At 47.2% G+C, this 19,972-nt stretch overlaps 1 protein-coding gene across 1 annotated transcript in view; it reads left to right on the top strand.

The window, feature by feature from the left end:
• The window catches only part of CTSO (cathepsin O), a 159,477-nt gene that overhangs the window by 126,550 nt on the left and 12,955 nt on the right, over nt 1-19,972 (top strand). Inside the window, exon 6 of the mRNA XM_086962341.1 lies at nt 12,182-12,345. Coding sequence (XP_086818467.1) covers nt 12,182-12,345 — 164 coding nt within the window. The remainder of the gene's footprint in view (nt 1-12,181; nt 12,346-19,972) is intronic.

Below are 19,972 nucleotides of genomic sequence, written 5' to 3'. Positions count from 1 at the left end.
AGTAACACAGTTAAGACACTACAAAGTGGCACCACACCAGTTTATAAAAATAACCAATCTTTATCTGAACCAAAGAATACCACAATGACGAACATCCAACATATACATATCAAAATCTCACTTTTATAGTTTTAAATCAGTTAAGTCCATGTAAAACTATGGATGCTTCACTTTTAATACAAAATACCTGGGATGCTTCAAAATTACAAGTCGAATACAGGTGCAGGGTGTGATATTGTGAGCAGTCTAGTAGTCGGGATGGGAGGAGTTACGAGGTGGAGGAAGAGGAGGGGCCACGAAAGGAAAGGGCAGTTAGAGTAGGGACAGGGAGCTGTAAGGAGCACAAGAATAAAGCTCTTGATAAAAGAAGTTAGTGTTTGTCATCATTTGAACCACACACTACAGCACAGCTGGTGACGAGGGTGTTATGGTGCAGTCTGCCACCCACAGAAACCCACGAAGAAGCGTCCCTGTCCCTAGCAGCGTGAAAGAAGAAAACGCTGTCGAGACACGTGGGTCTGAAGTAGGTTCGCCACCCAGATCAAGAGGCCAGCGATAGCTACCCCTGCTCCGCGACATGCTGATCGCGTAGAGCCCAGAGGAAGAAGACACCATCGAGCGCCGGGGTGTTTTGAAGCCGGGCGCCGGTTCGCGCCAAATTGCGGCTCCCTCCCGATGCGTGCAAATCGGCACGCGTTGAATGAGAAGAAGTCGGGTGCCCACCCCAATCTTGCCCACTGCTTCGGTGCACAAGGAGCGTCTGTAGTGCTGCCCAGGACGAGTGGAAGTGTCCTGACAAGGAGCGCCTGTGCGCGCGAAAATACCCAGCTCACCCTCGATGCGTGAGGAATAGCGTGCCAATGACGAGCTGCAGCGAGGAGTTTCCCTGATCGTACCTGGATGCTCTTGAGGTTCCAGAGGCATCGAGGTATCAAAGAAACGCGACTGCATGCTGAAAGTTGCTGCCGGTAAGTCCTGGAGAGCGTGTATGCCTCGAAAGAATGACTGAGAATGAAGTTTTGTGGGGGCTGAGAGTTCAAGAACGGCGGCCATCCTAAAGTCAGGTAGTTTTCAGGACAACCTCCATGTGCAAACTACTGGCGGCCATTTTAAAGTCAGGCAGCACAAGGCCTAAGCAAATAAGCATTGATAATTGCAAAACAAGCATTGGACATTGCAAAAACAAGCATTGATAAGTACAAAACAGGCATTGGACCGTGCAAAAACAAGCATTGATAATTGCAAGACAAGCATTGGACCTTGCAAAAACAAGCATTGATAATTGCAAGACAAGCATTGGACATTTGCAAAGACAAGCGTTGACAACTGCAAAGACAAGTGGTGGCAAGTACAAATCAAGTACAGATAAAAGTTCGCGAGCGCTCGCAAGTGAAAGGTGACTCGTGCACGCCAGTCCAGGTATGTCAAACTCACCGAGCCTAAGTGGCGGAGGTGCCGCAATTGCAAGTGCAGCGGCAGCGGTCCCAGCTGTAACTAGAGTATCGCACCTGCGCCCACCGGAACCACTGACCCTGGTGGCGGGCAGAAGCATGGGCCCCAAATGGCAGGAGTGGCTCGAGGATTTCGAGAACTACATTGAAGGTTTGAAAGTCACGGGGGATAGAGACAAATGAATTGCACTGCGCAATCTGGTAGGCAAAGAGATCTGCAAATTGATCACGGAACTACCGACCGATGAGAAAGGAACCTATGACAAAGTGCGAGGTGCGCTGAACAGAAAATTTGTGCATGAACGGAATGTGGACTACGAGAGATATGTATTTCATCAAGTGCGGCAAGACAAGGAAGAAATGATGAGCACATTCATATCCAGACTGCGCCGGTTGTCTTAGTATTGCAACTTTGACACCTTCTCGACAGAGGATGCCATCCGGCAGAGGATCATTGAGGCTGTCATTCAGAAACCCTCCGGAGGCGACTTCTAAGAAAAAGCCATGACCTCGACGAAATAGAGGAGATGACCAGAGTGTATGACCAAGCGGAGGAGCATGCCAAGAGCATGGAAACCAGGCGAAGTGACAGAAGAGAGCAAGCATACTGGATGCAGACCAACAGCACTCGCAGAAAATCAAGTGAGCGACAGAGAAGGTCTAGACCAGCGTCCCGTCACCAACAGAAAAGTCGCTGACGCTATGAATCGAGGAGAAAAGACAAGAAGCCAGAATATGTAAGAAAGACAGAGCGGTCACGAAAATGCTATCGATGTGGATATGATTTTCCCCATACAGACGTGTGTCCAGCAATGGGGCAGCAATGCCGGAAATGTGGACGGAAGAATCGTTTTGAGGCAATGTGCAGAGTGTACAGCAAAGAAAGAAGGAGTGAAACAACAAGGTCGTCTCACCCCGAGGCCAAGCAATATCATGCCAAGGCTCTACAGGACAGACCATATCCTCTTCTGGTTCGTCGCACTCCAGCAGGAGGTCACGTAAATCCCAGTGGATAAGAAGGTCCTCGAGACGGTCAACGTCCCGGGAATCGAGATCAACCTCTCAGGAGTCAGTTTATACAGATGAATATATCTGCATGGTAGCAGACCCGGACCAGATGAAGAAATATCCGCCACTAGACATCAAAGTGGGGTCACATGCGACAAAATTCGTGTTAGACAGTGAGGCATCCTTGAACTACATGCCCGTAACAGAATACAACAAAATGAGGCCACCACCCGTGCTGAGCCCAGCACATGTCGGGTGTTCGCCTGGATGGCAAAGAAACCACTTCCATGCCTGGGGAAGTTTGCAACAACACTCAAGCATGAGACTACCTCAGTGTCGGCGTTCATCCATGTCATAGAAGGTCCGGAGGCTGATTGTCTCCTCAGCCTGCCTACAGCAGAACACCTCAGACTGGTTGAAATCTTATATCGGGTCAGTGATGATCCAGACATTGCCCGTAAGTTCCCCAAGTTGTTCACCGGGCAAGGGAAAATGAACAAATATCTGAGTCGTTTGCACATCAATGATCAAGTACGCCCCATTGTTCAACATCCAAGGTGGGTGCCTTTTCACCTACAACAGGCTGTGGAGAATGAAATTCAGGAACTTTTACAGGCTGACATCATTGAGAAAACGGATGGTCACACCATGGTTGTCACCAGTGGTCATAGTTCTGAAGAAGGGCACCCCTGACAAGGTACGGTTGTGTGTGGACATGAGGCTCCCCAACACAGCCATAGAAAGAGAGCGGCACCCAGGACCTCACCTGAGTGATATCATTTTGGCATTAGATGGTGCCAGAGTATTCTCTAAACTTGACCTAAACAAGGGATACCATCAGCTGGAATTACATGAAAAATCAAGGTATATAACAACTTTTGCCACCCATCTGGGTTTGTTCAGATATAAGATACTGAACTTCGGTATCTCATCTGCAGCCGAAATATTCAATGAGGTCATCCGTCAGACAATCAAGCACATATCTATTCCACTGCGGGCAATTTAGCCTATTTTAATCCCAAAAGAAAGACAGAAAATAACAGTGGATGCTAGTCCCGTGGGGCTGGGTGCTATTCTGGCTCAATATGACAACGACACTGATCGGCGACACATTGTGGCGTACGCCAGTCGCAGCCTGACAGACACAGAGAAAGCTTATTCTCAGCCCGAGAAAGAGAGCTTAGCGGTCATGTGGGCCTGCGAGCATTTCCACGTATTCATTGATGGTAAACATTTTACCATGATAACGGATCACCAAGCACTTGTCACCATCTTAGGTAATCCCAAGGCCAAGATGCCACCTCGCATTGAAAGGTGGGGATTACGCTTACAGGAATTACGCTTACAGTAGTATACGTATACAATCATCCATAAGCCCTGAAAAGCAGAGAATCCGGCGGACTATATGTCCAGACACCCACAGGCTTCACTTCCGTCGATAGCTGAGAAATACATCCACTTTGTGGTAGGTGTGGCCCGACCACAGGCAGTTCCATTGGACGCAATACTGGAAGCTACTGCACAGGACAACACTCATCAGAAAGTAGTGCGACGCCTGCGCACACATCGCTGGAGACATGACAGCGAGGAGGAACAGAGTGATCCGCAACTCCGGCAAGAGATGCAGGCTTTCCGACACGTCAGTGAAGAGTTATGCGCTACCGCGGAGGGACTTCTATTAAGAGACCATCGGATCGTCATTCCGAGGCAGTTGCGTCAAGGTGTTGTTAATCTTACCAATGAAGGTCATCGAGGAAAAGTGGCAACCAAGAGAGCACTCCAGGAGCGAGTCTGGTTTCCCCAACTTGATCAAATGGTGGAGCTCACGTTAAAGGATTGCTCCCAGTGTCAACTAGTGAAGTCTGGAGATTCCCCAGCCCCCCTTTAAATGACCAAGTTACCTAGTGGGGTATGGCAAGAGCTTGCAATGGATTTCTATGGGCCTCTCCAGTCAGGCAGGTACGTCATAGCTATCATGGATGAGTACTCGAGATTCCCGATAGCCCAGTTTGTGTCATCTACCAACGCCTCAGCACAATTGCCGTGCTAGACGAGGTGTTTGCCGCCTGGGGTGTTCCCAAGGAACTAAAGACAGACAATGGTCCTCCTTTTAATGGACATGAGTTCAGTGAGTTTGCAAAGCATCTAAATTTTCGACACAGGAAGGTCACGCCTCTGTGGCCACAAGCCAATGGTACCATTGAACGATTTATGGCCACCTTAAAAAAAGACTTTCCAACAGGCTACTCTAGAGAAAAAAGACTTACAAGTGGCTCTCAATGTGGTCTTAAGAGCCTATCGGACAACACCACATGCTACTACCGGAAAGTGTCCTGCCACTCTCATGTTGGGGCGACCCATCCGAACGAGGATCCCAACCTGGGAAGGAGCTCTGAGACCGGTGTCTCCAACGAGCATACATCGAGAACTCTCGGTCGCTGACCAAGCTGGCAAGGACAAAATTAAAGTGCATGCTGTCACGAAACGGAGATCCACGGTTCCATCTCTTCACACCGGGGATTGTGTGGTGGTCAAACAGGAGCAGTCGAAGAAAACGGACTGTAGGTTTAAGGAGGAACCATTGACTATCACTCATCAGAAAGGCACCATGATCACTGCTGCGTCTGCAAACAGACGGATCACTCGAAATGTGTCTCACTTTCAGAGATGTACCCCGGCCATGAAGGAGATACTTGATGGAGCTCTGGTTCAACAAGAGGCAGAAGGACTAAATCATTCAATTCCACTCCAGAGACCTGATCGACAGGCAGAGGTTGTGTCTGCAGAATTTGGAATGAACCTCGAAGAGACATTATTAAGCCCAAGAGACTGATTGAAGAACTATAATCAAGTCAGTTGTGTTTCTTTTGTAACAAAGGGGGAGATGTGATATTGTGAGCAGTCGGGATGGGAGGAGTTACGGGGTGGAGGAAGAGGAGGGGCCACAAAAGGAAAGGGCAGTTAGAGTAGGGACAGGGAGCTGTAAGGAGCACAAGAATAAAGCTCTTGATAAAAGAAGTTAGTGTCTGTCATCATTTGAACCACGACACTACAGGGAAGGTGAGGCACCACCAAGAAAAGCGATGTTTTAGTTCCTTACTAGCAGGGAAGGTGATGCGTGGGTTCCTTGCTCCAGGGGATTTGATGCATCTGTTCCTTACTGCTACGCAGGGGAGATGATGCGTTGGTTCTTTACTTAACCCCTTCAGCGCGGCGCGAATTTTCGCGCTGTGCTGAAGGTTCTAATGAGCCAACGGGCTCCTGACGGAACGGTTCGATCATGAGCACAGGCCAACCGATGCTCATGACGGAACCGTTCCGTCATGAGCACCGAAGGGGTTAAAGATGAGGTGATGCCTTGGTTTTCTTCTGCGAGGAGAGGTGATGCGTTAAGTCTACAGACACGCGGCCTCAGTTCCTTACTGGAGCCCAGCGTTGATGTTGATTTGGCGCACAGGTGTGAGGCATGGGAAAAACCAGATGTGCTTGAATTGATGCAGCAGCCGCGAGCAGGCGCTGCATCGATACCTTCAGCCACACAGCAGGGTCTACGTTAGAGTCAAAATGGGGGTCTCAGACATTGAAGACACTGTGCTTTGGACTCAGGCTGTTGTGGTTCCTTCAGCCACGGACAGATGATGCGTCGATCTTTTTTCTACAGCAGCGATTAATTTGATTTTAAACCGCTTGGCAAGCTTGCAGTGTGGAAAAAAGGCGCTAAATGCCGATGCATGGCGTTTCAGCGCTTTCTGCAGCAGAACGCAGAAGCAACCTTCACGGGCTCAGAACTGCAATTGCCACCACTTTGTAGGTCAGATCTCCTAGCAGATGCTTATTTCACTATTTTGCTAGCATAGCAAACATGTCCTCATCATGAAAAGCATGAACGGAAGTGTCTGTTATATTTACTTACAGTGCACGCGTTTTAGCCTTCACTACTCGAAATGTTATTTATTTTTGGAGGTTGCTGTATTGCACCAATAGTAATACGCAGACAGGTTGTGACGTGATTTGATATAGGTACAACTTTAGAATGTTGCTATATTTTACCGTTAGCGTTAGGCAGTGAAAATGTAGCTAAAGGTTGACATCTGCTGACTGGTTTGAGGCTCGGATCTGCTTTATATCGTGAGAGTATAGGTAAATTATTTAATCACCCCCTGCCTACTAGCAAAAATGTTCTTTTATCTCTCTGTAACGTAACTCGTGCTCATTCATATAAACAGCTGCACTGCATTTGGGTGCAGTTCTTGCTCTTTAAAGGACCAAAAAAAATGTAACATTTCTTTTGGAAAATTGCGGACATTCACAGTGGAATAAATGTTATTTAAATTAATGCATACATAGGTAAATCACATACAAAACAGCATTATCCCTATAGCAAATAGGCTTTTGCTACTTTCCAACACAGTGTTTTAGTTAAATCAGTTACTAATAGGTGTGTAAGGGGCCCCTTAAGCATATCATCCATGGTGGCCTCCTCACGATTTCTGATGCTCCCTACTGTTGTCACATTACCAGCACCTGTCCTACAGTAATACACATGCTAGCCCCACACGCTACCTTGCAGCATCAGACCAGTGAAAGCAGTACGGTGCTTCCTCGTATACATCATGCTAGGGTCATAGGCAAACTTCCCATTTTAAAGTGGTGACATTGGCTGCCATTAATACTAGGTAGAGTACGACAACCATGTGCTTGCACAAGCCATAATAGCCATACATTCAATCCAGACGTCACGTGCATCTGAATAGCCATCTTTCTATATTGTGCACATTTCTTATGTACCGAGCCTGACGCTCGCTTCAGCTTCAGTTTATCCACAAAAAATATGTAATCCATCCTGTTCACTGCCATGGAGCAGCTCTGCATGTTCGGCTGCCCTTAGCTACTGGCATGTTCCAATATTCTCTAGCCCATTTAGTGTAACCGTTAAAAGTTTTCCGTGTTGCTGTGTTGTGCACTTGTAATTGTGTACCCAGAACATCTATGCCGACTTCTAAATATGTGTATGGTGTACTCCACAGGTGTCGATTTACCACAAAAGGTATGATTTATATTCCTTCCTCTCCTGTCTCTCTCTCCTCAATATAGAGGCTCCTACACCTTAACCTGATCTCTTCTTCCCCATCTCTCAGCGTCCTTCCTTAAATCATGCCCATCCTTTCTTCCTTCCATTCTCAACTCATCCAGCCACCCAACTCCCTTCCAAGCACGCTTCCATCTTTTCAACCTTCCATTCATCCTTTTGTTCCAGAGTCTTCCAGTCCTCTTTTCATTCATCCAGCCTTTCACTCATCCTTCCATCTTTCCAAACCTTCTTTCACCCTTTGTTGGTTTTCTCTTTTCCTCCAACCCCCATTCCTTCTGTCCCTATTTTAATTCTTCCTTACACACTTCCTTCTTTGCACCCTTTTTTTGTTTCACACTTCCTTCCACTCTTCGCTTCACATTTCTTTGTTTTATCCTTCCATTCATTCTTGTATCCTTAATCTTTCCTTCCTTTTTTCCCTTCCTCATTTCACCATTTATATTTAGCAATCTTTTTCTTTTCTTCCCTCTTTGATTTTTACATTCTTATCTTTTTTCTGTACCTCTATCTGTTTGATGCCTCTACTTTTCTGGTTTTCCACATTTTATTAATTCAATCCTCTGTCTCCTTCACACACTTGGCTCAGTTGTCAGCCGTAGGCCTACAGGCCTCAGCTCTTTCTGTTCTGCAAACCAGAAGACAGACCAGCCCACAAGAGTCAACATTTTAGTGCCTTATCAGCCAATTGGCTCAGTGCAACACCCACCACACCTCTAGCTGCTGTAGTAGAGTGTTTAGGCATAGCCAGTAGGTCTCACCTTTGGGAACTTAGAAGTGTTTAGCTATCCAGCACATTATCTTTGGTACAACAACATCAACTGTTGCAAAGCTAAACACTGATAAGGTACCAAAGGCAAAACCTATTGGCTACGCAAATGCTTGTTAATATTTATTTTTTACCTTTTTTCCTGTGACTAGGTTCAACCGATGGCAGCAATTCAGATCGCAGACTTGAGATCGGGAGGGTTTGTATATCCTCCGTGCACACATTTGGATATCTGAGCAATATTTACATTTCTCAGGAACTACTCAAAGGTCCTAACTGTAACTACCTACTGGCAACTGCCAGTAGGTAATATATATGTACTAAAACTCTACATGTATTATAAAAGTTTAAATCGTTTTATTTATTTATTTATTTTCGTGCCTCCATTATTTTCTGTGGGAGCGTGGTGGAGTACCTGTTAGCAGCCCTGTGTGGGGCTGGATTTACTCTAATATTGGGCTGACATACATTTACGCCTGTTAGGGAACATATTAGTTGTTACCTTTAAAAGGGAAGTTTCTGAATATCAACAGGCTTACTCGTGTATAGGGTTTTTTTTTATATTTGTATTTAGTTGTATTTCTCATTTTCAGCCTCTCACAGTCTCTCCCACATTTACTACTAAAACGTAGACCTATCTGTGATGAGATCCCAGCATGTAGGTTTATCAATTGCATTTTGTAGTACATGAGTTGTAGTGCGGAAAATACTACAAAACATGCTACAAAATGCACTTGGTGAATTGGGCCCTCATTATACAAATCATTTATTGTGTGCACTTACAGAGAAAAGGCATTGAAACAGAACAAAACATAAGTGACATATCCAGAGCAGTCAGAATTTATAGCAATGTCTAAAGGCTATTTGTCTGCAAGTAAATTACGTAATAAACACACTATGAAAAATAATGAATCACTTTTTCACCTTATCCAAAGGACTCGGAGGTCTGGGCAAGAGACAATGAATCCGCAAATGCAGGAAGCTGAAAGGAAAACACCTCTGGAAATCAGTCACCTGTGGAAGCTGAAGTGGAGAAAATAACCACTCAAAACTCTACATTGTACAATTAATTGTAGATTTAGGATTAAGCATGTTGTTTCGCAGAGACAGTCCAAAAAGTTATGTGCTGCCTCTATCAGTGTAAAAAGAAACCCTTTCTCATGAAGCCCTAGGTTTTTCATAGTCAAAATGGTTTTTTCTGCCTATTGCTAAAACGCTCATGTAGGAAATCAACAAGAGATACTAACCTCCCCAGAACAATCGTATTCCTCACTCTTAGAGAACAACCACAGTACTTACATTCCTGTGTGTGTTGCTCATGGAAATCCTATAGGCCAGCGATTCCAAGAGGTTCCAGACTATTCAGAGTCATCATCAGAAGATACAGGACAGACTTCATATAGTTTATCAATGGATATCAGAGAAGGATCTTAAAGAACCCTTATCTGTGATCCACTACATAAATTGTACAGTACCTCCAACTTGGCATGTAGACTAAACATGGACTTGACTGTGTAAGCTTTAAAGACCTACAAAGTCAATGAGAAATAGTCAGTCCCTGCATGCCCATATTCCAAAGCCTCCAGTCTCAGATCTCAGCGCCGCTGTTGACGCTCCCATATCAGAAAAAAGTTCTCCAATTTAGTCTCTGCCGCCGTAATTATTTTGCCAATATTGGCTGTTTTCATGTTGATGTAAGTATGAATGTGTCAATATATTGGAGTGTGAGTTTCTCACTGCATGTGATTTTCAGGTGGTCTACTTATGTAACCTTTCTTACTATGTTATGTTATGTAATTGGGATTTATATAGCTCACGAATACCAAACGGTGTCTTGGTGCTAACAGTCCGGAAGCAGGCTAGTGCACTATTCATTAAATAGCCAGGTCTTTAGGGCTTTACAAAAGGATGTTAAAGACAGAAGATTTCTGATAGAGAAGGGTAGTGTTCCAGAGTTTCATAGCACCCACAGTGAAGTTTCTACCACCCCAATTAGCCTTACAGAATCTCTGAGAGAGCATCAGTTTTGTCCCTTCATACCCAAGACATCTGTTTGGGGAGTACCAGAGTAATGATTGTCTCAAAAACTGAGGGCCAGTACAGTGAAGTGCCCTATATGTGACACATAAGGCCTTAAACTTAATGCAACCCTTGACTGGAAGCCAAAGCAGTTTCCGAAGATGTTTTCCTGTTGATTGAGACTTGGGGATCCCCAGCAGGAGGCTTGCAGCTCCATTCTGGATCATCTGCAATCTATGTATCTACTTCACGAGCATTCCAAGTTAAAGCCCATTGCAGTAGTCCAGTTTAGCCATGACTAGAGAAGTAATCACTATTTCCTGCTGTCTACTGGGATCAGAGGGAAGATATTCTTGATCCTCTTAAGTAGAAGGAAACTGGCTGATGAGACTGCTTTGACTAGAGCTTCAAATTTTAGTCTCTCGTCTATGATCACTCCCAAATTTTTTGCTTTGGTGACCGGGATGGGTACTGTTCCCAATTCATCCGGCCACCAGATCTGTAACCAGTTAGGGCAGTAGTTCCCAAACAGGATCACCTCCGTCTTTCCTGAATTAAGTTGAAGGCAATACAAACTCAGCCATCCGTTGACTGCCAGCAGGCAGTCTCTAAATCTTGTTACCGGCAGTATGACATTTTCACAGATGGACAGGCTGATTTGAGTGTCATCCACTAAGGATGTTAAAGCCATCCCGAAGGATCTGATTAATGCGGCCAGTTCACATTCATATACATTAAAGAGTGGTAGGGCTCATTGACCAAGACTGAGGGACCCCACATGGGAGAGCGAAAGGCAGGGAAGCATAGTTGCCGAAGACAACCGATTGTAACCTATCAGATAGAAAAGAAGAGATCAGAGCTAGTGTGTTGTCCATAATGCCCAACACATTTAGACAGGCAGATAATAGGTTATGGCCGACCATGTTGAATGCCGCCGCCAAGTTGAGCAGAATAAGGGTCGCAGAGCTTCAATTACAATATTACATTTTCCTTCTTATCATCCATTCTGGGATAAAGCATCATTTCAAGATCACAGCTACTTTACTCGCAGGAATGACCAAGCACATACCGCTGTTCAAGCAACGTGTCATTCCATGATACACTGTGATATGGTGACCAGTCCCTTTCCCTGCAGCCACTGACTCATAGTGCCCCTGGATGAGCAGGGTATTGCTGTTGGAAATTTGAGGGTTTAACATCTGTTTCTCAACTGTTGCTACCATCCAGCCACCACTACTGGTCTTCAAACAAGCAATTCCAGGTTTGCAATTGACTAAACAGGGCTCTGGAGTTTTCCCACCACCTTGGACTAGTCTTTGGCATTCTAGTGCTTGCTAATAAAGTCCATCTGCACCCATCCGCCTGCGTGCATGACCATAAGTGCCACTGCCAGACTCCACACACCCCTGTCACCATGTTTCTGGAATACGGTTGGTGTGAAAGTGTTTCAAATCCATCCACTAGATCAACTGTGAATTCAAAGAACAAGAACAAGCACCAATGAGTGTCCAAAGCAAGAACGCCAGTATATCAGGCCTTGGAAAGGAGACCCATTAGAAAGCTGCCATCTTGGATGCCAGTGATGGTGCTGGTAATGGGTTTTAACTATTTGTAAACCTTTGTTCATGTTGTCCTTCAGCACCAAAGTTGTTCATCAGATTTTATAAAGATGCTATATCATGTTCCTCCCAAAAGATGGAGCTGCTTGGTGCAATTGCATCAACTGAAGGAGAATTTGTTTTGACACAGCTCTTAGAACGTTACTTGCTTCTGGTTTGGAAAAGTGGTGCTGTAAACTCTGTGTGCTTGTGACAACACTTTAATTGCGTATTTACTTCTTTACAGGGGCTATGAAGAGGAAATGATGAGAATGCTTGTTCAATTGGGCCCTTTGATTGTCATAGTGGATGCCATTAGCTGGCAAGACTACCTGGGAGGCATTATACAGCATCACTGCTCCAGTGGCGAATCGAATCATGCTGTTCTGATCACTGGGTTCGACACGTCAGGTACAGAACTATGATACCTTTCCGCATGTATATTTCACACATAGACATTACATCAAGAAAGATGTCTGTCAAGTATGTTGCGCATAAACAAAATAAAAACATTCAAATTATTGTAAAGCTCGGAGTGCAGAATTTAACAATTAAGTAACCTTTTCCATACTATAAGAGAGGGACTTATGTGACCTATTTTTTTAGGTCTCGGCGTCAACGCGCGGAAGCGCGTCTCCGCCGAGATCTTTTGTCAGCGACTATGCTTCCCAGGAGACAGTGTCGGCCACGCGCATCCTTCGAGGAGATTTGTAACTGGAACGCGCGCTGTGGCCAGGCGCTGTCTCCTGGGAAGCGCAAGCACCCCACACGCATGCGCATACACACACACAAGCGCCCATGCACGCACGCACGCACATACATACATACAGAGACACCCCCCCTGACACATACACACACGCGCGCACACACACACAAGTGCACCGAGGCCCCGCCTCCCTCCCTCCCTCCCCCGCCGTCACCGTCGCACGCATACATACACACACGAGCATACACGCACACACACACACAAGTGCACCAAGCCCCCCCAGCCTTTTTTTGAACTTACCTGGCCAATGTCGGGGACTCTGCTCAGCACGCGGCGCCCAACCTGCTGGCGCGGCCCCGGGGCTCCACACCGCTCACAGGAGCCCCGGGCGCGAGACGCATTTCACTCCGCCTGCCTCCTCTTCCGGTCTGGACGTGGCCCCGCCCCCGTCACAGGCGACCGTGCCTGACTTCCGGGGCGGCCGCGGCGGCATTCCGCGGGCATACTCAATTCTATATTTAAAGTGCCTCCTACTGTGTAATGTGACAGGCGGCCTGAAATTATGTTTTGCGAGACGTTTTTATGATGTAAACTTTTAAAAGATCTCTTTGAAAGAAGAATTTGCAGACTAAACAAAACGACGGCATTGGAGACAAACAGGAAATGTACCAGAATTTTACAAACAAAAGACGAAGTATGGAACGAAATAGTGACAAGGAAATAGAACAGTCTCTCACAAAAGTATGCAGAAAACGGTGAGACCTATTAAATGAGTGCAGAGTAAGTGCAGAGTGGTAATGCAGAGTAGTGAGTAGTGAGTGCAGAGTAGTGAGTGCAGAGTAGTGAGTGCAGAGTAGTGAGTGCAGAGTAGTGAGTGCTGAGTGCAGAGTGCAGAGTAGTGAGTGCAGAGTAGTGAGTGCAGAGTAGTGAGTGCAGAGTAGTGAGTGCAGAGTAGTGAGTGCAGAGTAGTGAGTGCAGAGTAGTGAGTGCAGAGTGCAGAGTAGTGAGTGCAGAGTAGTGAGTGCAGAGTAGTGAACTTACCTGGCCAATGTCGGGGACTCTGCTCAGCACGCGGCGCCCAACCTCCTGCTGGCGCGGCCCCGGGGCTCCACACCGCTCACAGGAGCCCCGGGCGCGAGACGCATTTCACTCCGCCTGCCTCCTCTTCCGGTCTGGACGTGGCCCCGCCCCCGTCACAGGCGACCGTGCCTGACTTCCGGGGCGGCCGCGGCGGCATTCCGGGGGCATACTCAATTCTATATTTAAAGTGCCTCCTACTGTGTAATGTGACAGGCGGCCTGAAATTATGTTTTGCGAGACGTTTTATGATGTAAACTTTTAAAAGATCTCTTTGAAAGAAGAATTTGCAGACTAAACAAAAAGACGGCATTGGAGACAAACAGGAAATGTACCAGAATTTTACAAACAAAAGACGAAGTATGGAACGAAATAGTGACAAGGAAATAGAACAGTCTCTCACAAAAGTATGCAGAAAACGGTGAGACCTATTAAATGAGTGCAGAGTAAGTGCAGAGTGGTAATGCAGAGTAGTGAGTAGTGAGTGCAGAGTAGTGAGTAGTGAGTGCTGAGTAGTGAGTGCTGAGTAGTGAGTGCTGAGTAGTGAGTGCTGAGTGCAGAGTGCAGAGTAGTGAGTGCAGAGTAGTGAGTGCAGAGTAGTGAGTGCAGAGTAGTGAGTGCAGAGTAGTGAGTGCAGAGTATTGAGTGCAGAGTGGTAATGCAGAGTAGTGAGTAGTGAGTGCAGAGTGGTAATGCAGAGTAGTGAGTAGCGAGTGCAGAGTAGTGAGTGCAGAGTAGTGAGTGCAGAGTAGTGAGTGCAGAGTAGTGAGTGCAGAGTAGTGAGTGCAGAGTAGTGTAGTGAGTGCAGAGTAGTGTAGTGAGTGCAGAGTAGTGAGTGCAGAGTAGTGAGTGCAGAGTAGTGTAGTGAGTGCAGAGTAGTGTAGTGAGTGCAGAGTAGTGTAGTGAGTGCAGAGTAGTGTAGTGAGTGCAGAGTAGTGAGTGCAGAGTAGTGAGTGCAGAGTAGTGAGTGCAGAGTAGTGAGTGCAGAGTAGTGTAGTGAGTGGTGTAGTGAGTGCAGAGTAGTGTAGTGAGTGCTGAGTGCAGAGTAGTGAGTGCTGAGTGCAGAGTAGTGAGTGCTGAGTGCAGAGTAGTGAGTGCTGAGTGCAGAGTAGTGAGTGCTGAGTGCAGAGTAGTGAGTGCTGAGTGCTGAGTGCAGAGTAGTGAGTGCAGAGTGCAGAGTAGTGAGTGCAGAGTAGTGAGTGCAGAGTAGTGAGTGCAGAGTAGTGAGTGCAGAGTAGTGAGTGCAGAGTAGTGAGTGCAGAGTGCAGAGTGCAGAGTGCAGAGTGCAGAGTAGTGAGTAGTGAGTGCTGAGTGCAGAGTAGCGAGTAGTGAGTGCTGAGTGCAAAGTAGTGAGTAGTGAGTGCAGAGTAGTGTAGTGAGTGCAGAGTAGTGTAGTGAGTGCAGAGTAGTGTAGTGAGTGCAGAGTAGTGTAGTGAGTGCAGAGTAGTGAGTGCAGAGTAGTGAGTGCAGAGTGCTGAGTGCAGAGTGCTGAGTGCAGAGTAGTGAGTGCAGAGTAGTGAGTGCAGAGTAGTGAGTGCAGAGTAGTGAGTGCAGAGTAGTGAGTGCAGAGTAGTGTAGTGAGTGCAGAGTAGTGTAGTGAGTGCAGAGTAGTGTAGTGAGTGCAGAGTAGTGTAGTGAGTGCAGAGTAGTGTAGTGAGTGCAGAGTAGTGAGTGCAGAGTGCTGAGTGCAGAGTGCTGAGTGCAGAGTAGTGAGTGCAGAGTAGTGAGTAGTGAGTGCTGAGTGCAGAGTAGTGAGTAGTGAGTGCTGAGTGCAGAGTAGTGAGTAGTGAGTGCTGAGTGCAGAGTAGTGAGTAGTGAGTGCTGAGTGCAGAGTAGCGAGTAGTGAGTGCTGAGTGCAAAGTAGTGAGTAGTGAGTGCAGAGTAGTGTAGTGAGTGCAGAGTAGTGTAGTGAGTGCAGAGTAGTGAGTGCAGAGTAGTGTAGTGAGTGCAGAGTAGTGTAGTGAGTGCAGAGTAGTGAGTGCAGAGTAGTGAGTGCAGAGTAGTGAGTAGTGAGTGCTGAGTGCAGAGTAGCGAGTAGTGAGTGCTGAGTGCAAAGTAGTGAGTAGTGAGTGCAGAGTAGTGTAGTGAGTGCAGAGTAGTGTAGTGAGTGCAGAGTAGTGAGTGCAGAGTAGTGAGTGCAGAGTAGTGAGTGCAGAGTGCTGAGTGCAGAGTAGTGAGTGCAGAGTAGTGAGTGCAGAGTAGTGAGTGCAGAGTAGTGAGTGCAGAGTAGTGAGTGCAGAGTAGTGAGTGCAGAGTAGTGAGTGCAGAGTAGTGTAGTGAGTGCAGAGTAGTGTAGTGAGTGCAGAGTAGTGTAGTGAGTGCAGAGTAGTGTAGTGAGTGCAGAGTAGTGAGTGCAGAGTAGTGTAGTGAGTGCAGAGTAGTGTAGTGAGTGCAGAGTAGTGAGTGCAGAGTAGTGAGTGCAGAGTGCAGAGTGCAGAGTAGTGAGTAGTGAGTGCTGAGTGCAGAGTAGTGAGTGCAGAGTAGTGAGTGCAGAGTAGTGTAGTGAGTGCAGAGTAGTGTAGTGAGTGCAGAGTAGTGTAGTGAGTGCAGAGTAGTGAGTGCAGAGTAGTGAGTGCAGAGTGCAGAGTGCAGAGTAGTGAGTAGTGAGTGCTGAGTGCAGAGTAGTGAGTGCAGAGTAGTGAGTGCAGAGTAGTGTAGTGAGTGCAGAGTAGTGTAGTGAGTGCTGAGTGCAGAGTAGTGAGTGCTGAGTGCAGAGTAGTGAGTGCTGAGTGCAGAGTAGTGAGTGCTGAGTGCAGAGTAGTGAGTGCTGAGTGCAGAGTGCAGAGTAGTGAGTAGTGAGTAGTGAGTAGTGAGTAGTGAGTAGTGAGTAGTGAGTGCAGAGTAGCGAGTAGTGAGTGCTGAGTGCAGAGTAGTGAGTGCTGAGTGCAGAGTAGTGAGTAGTGAGTGCTGAGTGCAGAGTAGTGAGTAGTGAGTAGTGAGTAGTGAGTAGTGAGTGCAGAGTAGCGAGTAGTGAGTGCTGAGTGCAGAGTAGTGAGTGCTGAGTGCAGAGTAGTGAGTGCTGAGTGCAGAGTAGTGAGTGCTGAGTGCAGAGTAGTGAGTGCTGAGTGCAGAGTGCTGAGTGCAGAGTGCTGAGTGCAGAGTGCTGAGTGCAGAGTAGTGAGTGCAGAGTAGTGAGTGCAGAGTAGTGAGTGCAGAGTAGTGAGTGCAGAGTAGTGAGTGCAGAGTAGTGAGTGCAGAGTAGTGAGTGCAGAGTAGTGTAGTGAGTGCAGAGTAGTGAGTGCAGAGTAGTGTAGTGAGTGCAGAGTAGTGAGTGCAGAGTAGTGAGTGCAGAGTAGTGAGTGCAGAGTAGTGAGTGCAGAGTAGTGAGTGCAGAGTAGTGAGTGCAGAGTAGTGAGTGCAGAGTAGTGAGTGCAGAGTAGTGAGTGCAGAGTAGTGAGTGCAGAGTAGTGAGTGCAGAGTAGTGAGTGCAGAGTAGTGAGTGCAGAGTAGTGAGTGCAGAGTAGTGAGTGCAGAGTGCTGAGTGCAGAGTAGCGAGTAGTGAGTGCTGAGTGCAAAGTAGTGAGTAGTGAGTGCAGAGTAGTGAGTGCAGAGTAGTGAGTGCAGAGTAGTGAGTGCAGAGTAGTGAGTGCAGAGTAGTGAGTGCAGAGTGCGGAGTGCAGAGTAGTGAGTAGTGAGTGCTGAGTGCAGAGTAGCGAGTAGTGAGTGCTGAGTGCAAAGTAGTGAGTAGTGAGTGCAGAGTAGTGAGTGCAGAGTAGTGAGTGCAGAGTAGTGAGTGCAGAGTAGTGAGTGCAGAGTAGTGAGTGCAGAGTAGTGAGTGCAGAGTAGTGTAGTGAGTGCAGAGTAGTGAGTGCAGAGTAGTGTAGTGAGTGCAGAGTAGTGTAGTGAGTGCAGAGTAGTGTAGTGAGTGCAGAGTAGTGAGTGCAGAGTAGTGAGTGCAGAGTGCAGAGTGCAGAGTAGTGAGTAGTGAGTGCTGAGTGCAGAGTAGTGAGTGCAGAGTAGTGAGTGCAGAGTAGTGTAGTGAGTGCAGAGTAGTGTAGTGAGTGCAGAGTAGTGTAGTGAGTGCAGAGTAGTGAGTGCAGAGTAGTGTAGTGAGTGCAGAGTAGTGTAGTGAGTGCAGAGTAGTGAGTGCAGAGTAGTGAGTGCAGAGTGCAGAGTGCAAAGTAGTGAGTAGTGAGTGCAGAGTAGTGTAGTGAGTGCAGAGTAGTGTAGTGAGTGCAGAGTAGTGAGTGCAGAGTAGTGAGTGCAGAGTAGTGAGTGCAGAGTAGTGAGTGCAGAGTAGTGTAGTGAGTGCAGAGTAGTGTAGTGAGTGCAGAGTAGTGAGTGCAGAGTAGTGTAGTGAGTGCAGAGTAGTGAGTGCAGAGTAGTGAGTGCAGAGTAGTGAGTGCAGAGTAGTGAGTGCAGAGTAGTGAGTGCAGAGTAGTGAGTGCAGAGTAGTGAGTGCAGAGTAGTGAGTGCAGAGTAGTGAGTGCAGAGTAGTGAGTGCAGAGTGCGGAGTGCAGAGTGCAGAGTAGTGAGTAGTGAGTAGTGAGTAGTGAGTAGTGAGTGCAGAGTAGCGAGTAGTGAGTGCTGAGTGCAGAGTAGTGAGTGCTGAGTGCAGAGTAGTGAGTAGTGAGTAGTGAGTAGTGAGTAGTGAGTAGTGAGTGCAGAGTAGCGAGTAGTGAGTGCTGAGTGCAGAGTAGTGAGTGCTGAGTGCAGAGTAGTGAGTGCTGAGTGCAGAGTAGTGAGTGCTGAGTGCAGAGTAGTGAGTGCTGAGTGCAGAGTGCAGAGTAGTGAGTAGTGAGTAGTGAGTAGTGAGTAGTGAGTAGTGAGTGCAGAGTAGCGAGTAGTGAGTGCTGAGTGCAGAGTAGTGAGTGCTGAGTGCAGAGTAGTGAGTAGTGAGTAGTGAGTAGTGAGTAGTGAGTAGTGAGTGCAGAGTAGCGAGTAGTGAGTGCTGAGTGCAGAGTAGTGAGTGCTGAGTGCAGAGTAGTGAGTGCTGAGTGCAGAGTAGTGAGTGCTGAGTGCAGAGTAGTGAGTGCTGAGTGCAGAGTGCTGAGTGCAGAGTGCTGAGTGCAGAGTGCTGAGTGCAGAGTGCTGAGTGCAGAGTAGTGAGTGCAGAGTAGTGAGTGCAGAGTAGTGAGTGCAGAGTAGTGAGTGCAGAGTAGTGAGTGCAGAGTAGTGAGTGCAGAGTAGTGAGTGCAGAGTAGTGAGTGCAGAGTAGTGAGTGCAGAGTAGTGAGTGCAGAGTAGTGTAGTGAGTGCAGAGTAGTGAGTGCAGAGTAGTGTAGTGAGTGCAGAGTAGTGAGTGCAGAGTAGTGAGTGCAGAGTAGTGAGTGCAGAGTAGTGAGTGCAGAGTAGTGAGTGCAGAGTGCAGAGTGCGGAGTGCAGAGTAGTGAGTAGTGAGTAGTGAGTAGTGAGTAGTGAGTAGTGAGTAGTGAGTAGTGAGTGCTGAGTGCAGAGTAGCGAGTAGTGAGTGCTGAGTGCAAAGTAGTGAGTAGTGAGTGCAGAGTAGTGAGTGCAGAGTAGTGAGTGCAGAGTAGTGAGTGCAGAGTAGTGAGTGCAGAGTAGTGAGTGCAGAGTGCGGAGTGCAGAGTAGTGAGTAGTGAGTGCTGAGTGCAGAGTAGCGAGTAGTGAGTGCTGAGTGCAAAGTAGTGAGTAGTGAGTGCAGAGTAGTGAGTGCAGAGTAGTGAGTGCAGAGTAGTGAGTGCAGAGTAGTGAGTGCAGAGTAGTGAGTGCAGAGTAGTGAGTGCAGAGTAGTGAGTGGAGAGTGCAGAGTAGTGAGTGCAGAGTAGTGAGTGCAGAGTAGTGAGTGCAGAGTAGTGAGTGCAGAGTAGTGAGTGCAGAGTAGTGAGTGCAGAGTAGTGAGTGCAGAGTAGTGAGTGCAGAGTAGTGAGTGCAGAGTAGTGAGTGCAGAGTAGTGAGTGCAGAGTAGTGAGTGCAGAGTAGTGAGTAGTGAGTGCTGAGTGCAGAGTAGCGAGTAGTGAGTGCTGAGTGCAGAGTAGCGAGTAGTGAGTGCTGAGTGCAAAGTAGTGAGTAGTGAGTGCAGAGTAGTGAGTGCAGAGTAGTGAGTAGTGAGTAGTGAGTGCAGAGTAGTGAGTAGTGAGTGCAGAGTAGCGAGTAGTGAGTGCTGAGTGCAAAGTAGTGAGTAGTGAGTGCAGAGTAGTGAGTGCAGAGTAGTGAGTAGTGAGTAGTGAGTGCAGAGTAGTGAGTAGTGAGTAGTGAGTGCAGAGTAGTGAGTAGTGAGTAGTGAGTGCAGAGTAGTGAGTAGTGAGTGCAGAGTAGTGAGTAGTGAGTGCAGAGTAGTGAGTGCTGAGTGTGC

Source organism: Lissotriton vulgaris, chromosome 3_1 (assembly GCF_964263255.1).
Source record: "Lissotriton vulgaris chromosome 3_1, aLisVul1.2, whole genome shotgun sequence".
NCBI lineage: Eukaryota > Metazoa > Chordata > Amphibia > Caudata > Salamandridae > Lissotriton > Lissotriton vulgaris.
The sequence above is the reverse complement of the archived record's forward strand: the minus strand, read 5'-3'. Positions and strand labels throughout refer to the sequence as shown.